General features: G+C 19.7%; 2 protein-coding genes across 5 annotated transcripts in view; one reads left to right on the top strand and one right to left on the bottom strand.

Annotated features, from left to right (window-relative positions):
- Positions 1–908: 908 nt before the first annotated feature.
- LOC102671261 (WD and tetratricopeptide repeats protein 1) lies at positions 909–6,843 on the bottom strand. 2 transcript variants are annotated; one of them, XM_006612327.2, is made up of 14 exons: positions 6,493–6,843; positions 6,157–6,274; positions 5,843–5,973; positions 5,546–5,657; positions 4,992–5,378; positions 4,746–4,863; positions 4,464–4,631; positions 4,109–4,209; positions 3,880–4,007; positions 3,565–3,645; positions 3,310–3,452; positions 1,645–1,789; positions 1,368–1,560; positions 909–1,213 (listed from the first exon to the last, which is right to left on the bottom strand). In XM_006612327.2, the coding sequence occupies exons 2-14, from the start codon at positions 6,220–6,222 to the stop codon at positions 1,010–1,012; spliced, it is 1,977 nt and encodes a 658-aa protein (XP_006612390.1). In that variant the 5' UTR covers positions 6,223–6,274; positions 6,493–6,843; the 3' UTR covers positions 909–1,009. The 2 variants fall into 2 exon arrangements, with proteins under 2 accessions (XP_006612390.1, XP_006612391.1); XM_006612328.2 differs by having other exon boundaries at positions 918–1,213; positions 6,529–6,843.
- Positions 6,844–8,097: 1,254 nt separating this feature from the next.
- Positions 8,098–12,145, top strand: part of LOC102670839 (transcription factor TFIIIB component B'' homolog) — a 5,666-nt gene continuing 1,618 nt past the window's right edge. The window contains exons 1-4 of one of the 3 annotated variants that reach the window (XM_006612324.2): positions 8,098–8,185; positions 9,653–10,034; positions 10,594–11,041; positions 11,199–11,632. In XM_006612324.2, coding sequence (XP_006612387.1) covers positions 9,680–10,034; positions 10,594–11,041; positions 11,199–11,632 — 1,237 coding nt within the window. In that variant the 5' untranslated portion in view covers positions 8,098–8,185; positions 9,653–9,679. Of the gene's footprint in view, positions 8,828–9,652; positions 10,035–10,207; positions 10,431–10,593; positions 11,042–11,198; positions 11,633–12,145 lie in introns of those variants that run through there. The other 2 variants (XM_006612323.2, XM_006612325.2) reach the window with 2 other exon arrangements.

Here is a 12,145-nt window from a genome sequence, read left to right as displayed (position 1 = left end):
TTTATATATTTGCATTCTATTTAAGAATTTCAATCAAAAATCGTATAAAATTAAAATATAAAATAAACATAAAATTTATTATTATAATAATTAAAATTAATAAAAAAATAATTGAGACAAGAAAAATAATTATATAAAAAAAATTAGTATATTATTTGATATTTTTACTAATTTTAATTTTTTTAGGTCATATAATTTTATAACTAAGTAATTGTTATAAAAAGAATTATATAAGAATTATAAAGAATTTATATAAAATATTTATAAAAAAAAATATAGATAATAAATATATGTGTATACATATATAGAGTGTTCTACTAACTCTGTATTTTTGAAATATTTTCGGTATTTTAAATAATAAATGAAATATATATATATAAATGATATATATATTAAAGATTTATTATTTCTATACTCTTATAGAAAATTATTTTTATATTCAAAATCCAATATTCTATTGAATTTAAATATAAAAAATTAGATATTTCACCTAAAAAAATAAGATTTTCTTTAGTTTACATCTATAAACTTATCATTATTATTATATCATATAAACTTTATAACTTTTATAAATAATATTTTCATTTATTATTTGAAATAGTGAAAATAATTTAGATAATTAGAATTTGTAGGATACAATATATATTTATACAAGATATAATGAATTATATTATATTTTAATTATTTTAATCTAACTATATTGACTTCTTAGAAATTTCGTTAATTATTTCTTTAAATATTTTTTGTTAATTTTGTTTTATATAAAAAAGTCAATGATAGGAATTCCACAACTATTTAATATAACTATTTTTCTCTCATTTCAACATTTATATTTAACACTTTACCAAATATTTTTAGTATTTTATTTATGGAAAAGTCAACGTTTATGGAATTGATAAAAAAATAGATAACTGGAATTAAAGCATCAGTATTCTATAATATAACACTGAATAAGTCTTTAATTGTTTAATTGCAATTTCATACCACTTTTCAGATTTCGTCTTTAAATTTAACTTGGTCTACAATTTAATGGTTGCACAATTGATTGATCTTGATTATCATCACCATCTTCATTTAGTTCAGCCTGCTGAACAGGAAATCTATATCCCATATTCATAAGCATTACTTCAAATGGGTCACTCTTCATGCGAATTTGATTTGCAGATGCAGCATCTTCTAAATTTTGAATTTCTCTTTCATTTATACTACCATCCTATATCAAATAAATTCCAATTTAATTTTTAAAATTAATATATAAAAAATTTTATATAAAAAAAAAGTTTATATATAAATTTTACATGATTAAATAAATATCGAACTTTATTTTTTTTTAATGAATAATTTTAATAAATAATTACTATACATACTTCAGGTAAAGGACTCCATAATCTAACTACTGGATCAATGCCACTAGTAGCTAGTAAACAAGTAGATGGATGAGGTTGAAGGCAATTCACAATACGTTCATCGCCTCTTAATACACGTATAATATTTGTAGTATTACGATCCCAAATAAAGAAAGAACCATCATCTGATCCTGCCACAATATATTGACCATTGCTTAAAAGAAAAAATTAATAATTACAAATTCAATTAAATTAAATTTTTAAAATAATCTAATACATTATTTTAAAATATACTTACTTTCCAAAAAAATTAGCTTCTTTTATATCAGTTGTAGTATTACAATGCCCACAAAATCTCATTTTATAGTCAATTGTATTACGTCGCCATTCTTGTTCATATTCTGATATTTGTATCATTAATTGATTCATATCAATATCTCTACCTAATTGCACAATAATTAATTATAAAAGAAATATTTTTAAATTGAACATGAAAAAATTCTTATCAGTATTTATTATTATACATAATAACTATTAAAACTTATTTATGTTTCATCATGTTATTAAATATAAGAAGTATATATAAGATTGGTTGCTCTTCTTTTTTTTTTTTATAGATTTGAAAATCAGATATCAAAATTTGGGAGAAATGATTTCAAATGGCTTTTATAGTGATTATTTTATTGAACTTTAATATACAAGCTAAGGCATTTAAAATTGAGACAGCTACTAGCTTTGCTTATGAATATATCTTCCTTTATAACTTATGAAAAAAATGTTTAGAAGAAAGTTTCACTATTTGAAAGAGCACAGACAACAATAAAACAATTTCTTTTTTAGAATATTTTTTTATAAAATTTCAAAATAATCGCTATTATTTTTAAATGGAAACATATATATTTTTTAATATATTAATGCAATATTTTATTATACCATCATATAATATTATCTATAATTAAAATAATGGTGATAAAAATCACACAATTTTAAAAATAATATTATAAAATTTAATATATGAAAAATATGAAAAAAACTGCTTCACATCTTTCTTATTCTACATAAATTATTTTTTTATCTTATACTTTATAAAATTGAAGTTAAATTGAAAAAAAAATTAAATTAAAAAATAAATTTAATGGATTTTTGTCTAAAATAAATTAATTATTTTTTTTTTATAAGGAATAATTAAGTATAATAATCAATTTATTAAAAAATATATATTTGCGTTTCAACAAATGAATGTTTTCTATTTTCATTTAGAAAAAAATTAATTACATCAAATTATATCCCCCTCAAAACAAAATAAATTCTATTTGAAATTTGTATAGGCTGAACCATAACTTTAAAAAAATTGTAGAAAATAGACGAAAATTTTATTAAACAAAATTAAATAGCTTCGAATTGTATAATTTTTTTATGTTAAACTATATGTTTACAAATTGATTCATTTTTTATTCTCTATAAAAAATGAATATTAAAACATAATTATATTAAAAAACAATTAGTTTAAAAGATATTTTAATTTTAGTTATAACTTAGTAATTTAATACTTAACTTTATACTATGAATATATGTGTATAACTTATTTATATATTGTAATATTGTATATATAACTAGTATATATGCTATATACTGCTATATTTTATAAGATTAAATTAATTGTTTTTAGTCATAAGTATTTACGATTTTTTTTTAGAGAATAAAAATATATATTAATTACACAAAAATATATAGATTCATTCATTAAAATAATAGTATTGATTGTGAAATCTTAAATGTAAAATGCTTCCATTTCTAATATAAACATGCATCAAATCATACATCATTCAAAATTATCTAAATTTGTGTAATGAAATTTTTTTCTATTTTCTATTTTCTAGTTTCATTTATGGCTTAGCAATTATGTGAGATATCTTAAATATCATATCAATCTTTCAATAGAATGTAATGAGGAAAGACATACCAGAATCTATAGCTTCTTTTATATCCATTTTTAATGCTTTACATGCAGAGTTAGATGCATATTCAGGAAATTTTTGTTGAAAGTCTTTAATTATTTTATCAGCTTCAGCTGATTGATGTAAATCAAAGAGACAACGAGCCAATCTACAAATATATATGTGTATGTATATATATGTACATATATATGTATACATATGTAATATATATATTACATTACACTTAATGCATTATTATTATAAATTATTATTATATATACCTGAAATGAGCTTTTACATGTCCAGGATCAAGAAGTAATGTTGTTTGACAATCTTTAAGAGCAGCATATATATCGCCATCCCTATAAATTACATAAAATTATATGATATTCAGATTATATTTAGAAAAATAAAAAAAATGAAAATGAATGTATGTTATAAATATTTTAAACTTAATTCTATATCATCATAATTGATCATAATTGAAAAATAATATTGTTTGATAATTTTAAAAATTTTTTAATTTTTCTATTTACTTTATTTTTTAAATTTTTTATAAGATTTAAAAATTTTAAATATAGACATAAAACTCATACCAAGTTCGTTTCATATATGCTGCAGCTCTATTAGCAAAAAGCACAGCTGCAGTAGGACAATAACTAATTGCTTTATTGTATAAATTAATTGCCAATGTATATTTTTGTTGCTCAAAGCTTTCATTAGCCTAAAAACAAAAATAATAATAGATAAAAAGAAAAAAAATTAATTCATTTAACTATATTTTTAACATATCTAAATTTTATGAAAAACTTGAAGAAAACTTACTTGACGTTTTAGTTCTTCAACATGTGGTGGCAGGATTTTAATATTTTTATTAGTAAAATCTATATCTTCATTATTCTCTATACAGCATTTTTCAAAATTTCCTATTAATAAATTTAAAAATATTTATGATTTATTTTATATATGTTGTATAGGAATTTAAAGTATAAATTAATTTTTTTATTTGTAAATTATAGTAGATATAATATAAAATTTATTCGTTACTAATACTTGTAAAAAAATTTTAAATATTTTGTATTATATGAATATTTAAAATTTTTTAAAATTTTAATAACATATATTATTTTTATAATTATGATAATATAAAATTTCTATAATTATAATTATGAATACATACTTGTAGAGTAACCAAAGCAAGTCTTCAAATTCTTTGGATTATTGATATCAAATAAATAAATCTGTTCTCCACCCATGTTAACAAGAAGTTCATTTCCATCAGCACTGAAGGTTAAATATGTAGTAGTAAGACTCCTATTACCGTCACGTTGTCGAGAATGCAGATGGCCTGCTCAATATCAAACATTAACAGTCTTTGTTAGAGTGATCATATAAAATGTAACAAAAGAGGAAAATAAGGGTAAAGGAGTCGCGTACGCTATTTCTGATCGTACGAACGAACCCGCGATAAAGTACTGTGCGCAACCCAATGGTATATTTTCATCTGGATCACCTCCACCAGCTAGCCGTATACATACATTTCCTCTTGTCCAGTTACTATGTGGAGACGAAATAGGCACCTAATATTACAAATCATTTTTTTTTATATTATAAATTTATTATTTTTGTTATGAATAATATTTGCATCTAATGATTCTTCTAGTCATTATTTAAGTTTTTGAATTTTTAATTTTAATTTTATAATTACCTGAGAAAGCTTAATCATTCTACGATCATACATTCGTATATAAGCATCATTAGCTCCAATAGCTATTAATTCAGGTTTCTTTGGATTCACAGAAATACATTTGCCCTCTGCATATCGACCAGCATGATTAACAAGATTTACTAACACACTATTACAGTCATTACTTTTGCAACTATGAGGAGCACGAATATCATATTGTAAAATAAGACCATCTTCTGCAGCACTCCAAAAAAGAAAAGGTACAGTAGTTGCAGTGGCAATACGCTTTACGCGACCTATATGACAATTACACGAAAATATTGGTTCAAGAAGTGTAAGATCTCGAACTCGTACTTTTCCATCTCCAGCACCTGATACCAATATCCTATCATTTGATTTTGGCAGGAACTAAAGAAAAAAGAAATAATATATTTTTCTGATTTATTTTTAATTATAAAATTCTTTAATAATAAATGATAAATGTACCAAAAATATTTTTAAAGTATAAAAATTAATAATATTTTAAACTACAATTTGAATAAATCAACAGATTAATATTTAAAATCAATATTTACCTTGACAGAAAATATATTTCCATGATGACGTGTACGAAGTACTAATTTTTTTTCATATCGAAATGGATCCCATAATATAATATTCATATCATCAGATGCAGAAGCAAGAATTCTAAAAATATATATTATAATTCATAAAAATAAAAATTTATTAAATAATAAATTATATTTAATTATCTCATTTATGTGAGATAATATATATTATAAATATATATAAATTATCAATAATCCTGTAAATATCTTTTATATTGCAAATCATTTATTATTTATTATATTCTTTATTTAATAAATACTTACTGTCCACTTTCATTCCATTCTAAACAATTAACACATCCTGTATGACCAACTAATTCTTTTTCAAGTCCTAAACGGGATATTAAATTTTCTGTCACATGTAACTTCTGCGAAACTGCATATGCCACTGAATCCTATATAAAATAATTCAAATAGAATTAAACATACTTTATACCAGATATAAAAACATTATAAAAAATATTTTAATATTTTAAATATATTTAAAAATAATGTTTTGAAATTTATATTAAAAAATATTAATTAATAATGCATTTAAAAATAAATATATAGCATATATTAAATTTTTATTAATATACCCGTATTTCACGTTGGCGTACTAAATCCAAAACTCTGTAATCTTTATCATGTATGTTAGGAAGCATTTCTATATTTATTTTATAAATCACTTATTGTACTAAAAAAATTAAATATCCTCTGAAAATCATAAGAAATTCATTATTTTTATTAATTGTATTATGTGTTTACTTTTTTAATGAAAAATGTAAATGTAATCATTTTATAGAAGTAACCTCTAATATAAAGATAGTATTACGTTAAAAGTGCAATAATTATTTTCACGAACATTGGTTAAAAATACTTAACTTAAAATTAATATGATAAAATAAAATACAAAATGATTAATAAGTCGTTACTTGTTTATGCATCATTAAAGCGTTATTGAAACGTACTCGTACTGCTGTCTTTTTACACAATACCATGAACTTAACATTACTTTTGTACTTTATCACATCCTATCCTATAGTTAATATATGTATACACATATCTATATATACTTATTTAAATATTATATACTTCATTGTTTTTTTTAAATTTAATTAAATTTTACAATTATTTTTTATCTTTTAGGACAACTGATGTGAAGATGTAACTTTCTACATAATGTCAAGCTTTGTTTCCATTTCTTTCATGTTCTATAAATAGATATTTGTTGACTTGTAATGTTTTGATGTCTATAATAATTAAATTAATCTAAGAAAATAATCAATGTTATGTTCATATTAAATTTTCTTAATTTTATCATTTACATAAAAATTTTTACGTATATCATTTGTTTATGAAACTTTCAATTTGGAAATATACTATATCATTTTCTAACCTAACAAAATTTATCTATTATATCTAATTTATAAATGCATTATATATGCATTATATTATTTATAATATTTATACATTTGTAACTTACATATAATTTATTACATTTGATACATTTTTTACAATTATTATTATTATTTTTCTATTATTATATAGTTTTAATTAATATTATCATTACATTGATATTATTAATTTTACAGTTTAAAAACATTTTAAAACTCTAAATATTATAAGAAATTTTAGAAACATTTAATAATATTTTAAAAATGTCTTAAATATGCTTTAAAAATGCTAAAAATTAAGACATTTTCTTATACTGATATTTTAATCATGAATAGTTATTTCATTATAGATCGAAATTGAATTGAGTTATTCATATAGGAATTAATGAAAATTTATAAGATAAAGTTTAAAACTTATCTTCATAAGACATAAAGTAATTTAAAACTTAAAACATTCTGAATTAAATGAATATAAAATTGAAAATTTCAAAATTTTGCATTTTGTCTAAAAATAATATAATTATTATAATATAATTATATTAAGAAATCTATGAGAAATGTTTAAACAAAATTCATAATGTCTTTGGTATATTTTACACCAATCATTTTTAAGATGATGCTCGAAATATCTATCACTAAACATCTTAAAAATGACGTTTAAACTCTCGAGTTCAGAACTAAAATAGACGTTTTTAAAATGTAAGTTGTGATCGCGATTTTTAGAGAAATATATATAAACAATAATTTTAATTCAATTTTTAATTATTATGAATTTATTATAAATCTATTAATAAACAAATTAGTAATTGTAATTTATATAAATGAAATTAAGATTTATTAAAAAACAAAAACCAATAAAATTTTGTTAAAAAATTTAATATAACATTGATAAATCAAAATCCAAAAAATATGAAAATAGATTAATAATTTAATTAAAATATTTATCGACCTAAGAATATTTAAATTTAAATTTTGATTAATTATGTTAAATAATTATCTTGAATTAAAATTTTATATTTTAAAATTATTTTTTTTTTATGTTTCATTGTGATATTTTCATTATATCAAGATATATTCACAATTATATTCATAATTATATTATTTTCATGGCAAATATACAACAATACTGATAGTACATTCAAGGCGAATGCACAATAATATAATTATAAAGTTGTCCTAAAAATTCTTTTCGTTATTTGTACATACGGTTTTGGTGATCAAAATTTGAGAAGTACAGTCTATTTTTTATTAATATTAGAATTAGGACAAGACATTCAGTTTTTTTTTAATTTTTCACTATTGTGTATTCTAAGTTAAGTGTCCAAAGCTTTTTTTGTAAAATTTACCAATTAATAATATTGGAACAAGTTGCAAGTTGAATAAGCTATATTTTTGCAATTATATATTAAATAAAATAATTAGATGATTTAATGATTTTTAATAGAAAAACTGTTTTTTTTAATATCATTAAAAGTTATTTCAAATATTTTGCAAATAAGTCAAAATTATTTTATAAAAATAGATAGTAGAAATTTCAGGAAGATGGAATGACATTAGGATAATATGTCTATAAAGTATATAAAATTTTAAAATTAAAATATATGATAAAGCATCATTGAAATATTATAAATATAATCAATTATTCTTCTGAAAAAATGAAATCATGGTAATTTAAAAAAAAATAAAAAAGAATTATATTATAAAAAAAACAAAAAAATTTTTTAGAAAAATTCAGTAAAATAAAAAGGAAAAATAAATTAGAAAGCATAATGAATTAATGAATGATGATACTATTATGAATGATAAAAAAAATTAGCTTGAAAATAATATGGTATTGATAGTTTATTTTACCTAAATTATATTGTAAACTTTAGTAAGTAAAATATAACTTTACATTATAAAGTAATGTTAAATTTAGAAATTCTTTTTTTTATCTATCTTATCTTTTGATTGCAATAATATTTGATTATACATAATTATATTTATTGATCTATTTTATACAATTATATTTGTATTTTTTATATTTTTTATATTTATATTTTTGATATTTCTTATGTTTCTAAAATTATTTTAAAAATTTTTATCAATTTTCATTATGTTGCGTAATCATATTTTATATTGTATTATATTAATCTTAACAAATTACATATTAATGATGTAATATAACTAATTACATATTAATGATGTAACATTGTAACGAGATCTATGAACTGATCAAAATGTAGAATAAACATTATTATATTTTTTTTTTTATTTTTGATTATAAAATTTTTTGTTATTATTTCATTTATATTATTATTTTCATTTTTGTATTATTATATTTATGTTATCTTTTAAAAAATATTAAAAAAAATCTATCAAAAGTCAAAATTTTAACTATTTAGATATTACAATTATATTTTTGATTTTATTCTTTTATAGATATAGATATTTTTATAAATATAGATGATTAAAATAATATATTCTAATTCTAATAATGGAATTTCTAAATATCCAAGTAATGATAAATTGATGAAAATTTAACTTAAAATTACTTAAAATTTCAAATAAATGAATAATTTTATAATCTTTTTATGAGATAAATTAATTATAATTTATATTTATATTATTGATAATAATACATTATAGTTAAATAATATTAATAATGCATAATATATAATAAATACTTATAAATTTTAATATTGAATAATACTTACAGATTTATTTTTAATAAATTTTTAAAACAATGAAGCGAGCACGTATAAAAGCTATAGTTACAGTTCCAACTCGAAGGAAAGCAACACAAGATATATCCGATACTGAAATTATTAATACATTTGAGAACAATGACAAAAATAAAAATGTATCTGATGATTCATTACAACAAAGTTCAGAAAATGTTTTACATGAAACACAAGAACAAGAAAATTTAGAAAATACAAAAAAAATAATACAAATACAAGAAATAGTAGAAGAGCAAGTGCCAAATGAACAATTTCCTACTGAACAATGTAACGAATATAAGAGTGATTCTATGCAAAATTCTAAGGAAGAAATTGTAAATATACAGTCATCAGAAATTTTAAATATAACGCAAATCAGTAAGTATAATGCAATATATATTGTATTATGATTAAAAATTAAAGAGTTTACATTCACAATTTAAAAATATTTATATAAATGAGCTATTTTTATTAATGAATATAATATAATTCTTATTATTTATATTATTATTTTGTATTATTATTGATTTTTTGATTTATAATTGTTTAAGTTCCTACGTAAAGTCATTTTTATACTTGGAATGTACAAATGCATTATGCATTTGTATTAGTGCTATACAAAGCTGCATGCAGACACTAACAGCCTAACTGATTATCAGTCTGTAATTTAAAGAAAAGGCAAGTCATTATTTGCAATGATTTTAAAGGAAATACTGATATTCTTTACTGAATAAATAATAAAAAAAAAAAAACAGATAATGGAATGCAGTAAAAGTAATTATTTATGTTATTTGTTCTTTATATAAATTGAAAAATAAAATTACACTTTATCATAAGTTTTTCAAAAATAAGCAATTATTATAGAGATATATCATAAATTGTAAGAAAATTAAAAAATGTTATCATAAAGAATTGTTAAAATATTTTGTTGTTGTAGCTTCTCCCATAAAATCAACACAAAATCGGTCTGGTTTTATGAAACCAACACCAAAATTTGATAATAACAGCAGAGTAAGAAGAAATAGTATTCAAGGAAGTGGAGCGAGTACAAGTGAATCTGAAGATGATAGCAGAAGATTACCTTGCAGTATTACCAATCATACAAAAAATGATTTAGTACAAATATCATATAATACAAAAGATGCTGTTACTAATAATATCAAAAACAATTTAATAACAACCAAATTGGGACAAAAGAGACGTATTTTAGTCTCAGAATCTACAAGAAAACTAGCAGAGGCTAGAAGAGAATTTCATTTAAAACATGAAAATAAAACTCCAGATAGAAGCAAACTTACAATGTATGATTTAATATATTACAATCCTGTTACTAATCCTATGAAAAAATCTAATGAATCTACAACAAGAAAAATGTTGGAATATCAGTATGTATAAATAAATAAATAAACTTTTATTATAAATAAATTAAATAATATAGATATTTCAATTCAAAATAATTGTAATAACAACATTTAAATATAATAAAATAATTGTAAAAACAATATATAAATATAAATAGGAGACAAATAATTATTTTTACAGATCTGAAGAATTTCAGGAAGAAGAAAATGAAGATGATCCATCATCTGCAATGCCAGTGCCTCAAGTAAAAGTTGGACCAAATGGTCAACTAATAATAGATGAACAAAGTCTTGTTATAGAACAAACTAATGCAAAAAAAGGTAGGAAAGTATTAGCAAAAGAAGCTATTATTGATGATGATAATAGTGGAAGTGGATTTTATAAAAAACGACAGAAAAGCAAAGAATGGTCCGAACGGGAAACTTTAAAATTCTATAAAGCATTAAATACAATTGGTACAGATTTTTTGTTGATGCAAAGTCTTTTTCCTCATAGAACAAGGCAAGAAATGAAGTTAAAATTTAAGAAAGAAGAAAAAGTTAATAGACATTTGGTTGAGAAAGCACTGGCATATCATCAAGAATTTGATACTGAAATGTTAGAAAAATCATTAGGTAAATTTATATATTTTTTAAAAATCAAATACAAGTTCATATGTCATATATTTTGTAAAAAATATTGCATAAGATGGTTAAATAATAAAAATATTTACAATAAAGCTATTTATTATTTTTGCATTTGTAAATATAATTTAATATAATTTTTATTAATATAATTTGTAAATATAATAGCATTAAAATTATTCAAAATTTTTAAATAAATTATACATGTATTATATTTATTTTGTATTTTTTCACATTAAAGAAATACTTTATTTCAATTTATTTTATTAATTATATTTATATAATATAAATATAATAAAAATATTAATTTTAATATAAAGTAAGAAATAATTTAATCAATTGAATATATATATTTATATTCAACAAATATTCAACTTACATAATGGAATTTTATATAAAATGTATTTAAAATTTATGTTTATACTAATTTATACTAATAATTTTACGAATAAATTTATGTTTATATTAATAATAAAATGGAAACTCAATATCTAAAAAAATTGT

This window comes from Apis dorsata, unplaced genomic scaffold (genome assembly GCF_000469605.1).
Source record: "Apis dorsata unplaced genomic scaffold, Apis dorsata 1.3 scaffold_108, whole genome shotgun sequence".
Lineage (NCBI taxonomy): Eukaryota > Metazoa > Arthropoda > Insecta > Hymenoptera > Apidae > Apis > Apis dorsata.
This window is presented reverse-complemented; position numbering and strand designations above follow the sequence as displayed.

Coding starts and splice junctions, on each gene's coding strand:
- LOC102671261 (XM_006612327.2), bottom strand. CDS start 6,222: ATGCTTCCTAACATACATGATAAAGATTACAGAGTTTTGGATTTAGTA. Junction 4,210..4,463: donor TTGCTTTGGTTACTCTACAA/GTATGTATTCAT, acceptor ATTTATTAATAG/GAAATTTTGAAAAATGCTGT. Junction 1,790..3,309: donor AAAAGAAGCTATAGATTCTG/GTATGTCTTTCC, acceptor TTGTGCAATTAG/GTAGAGATATTGATATGAAT.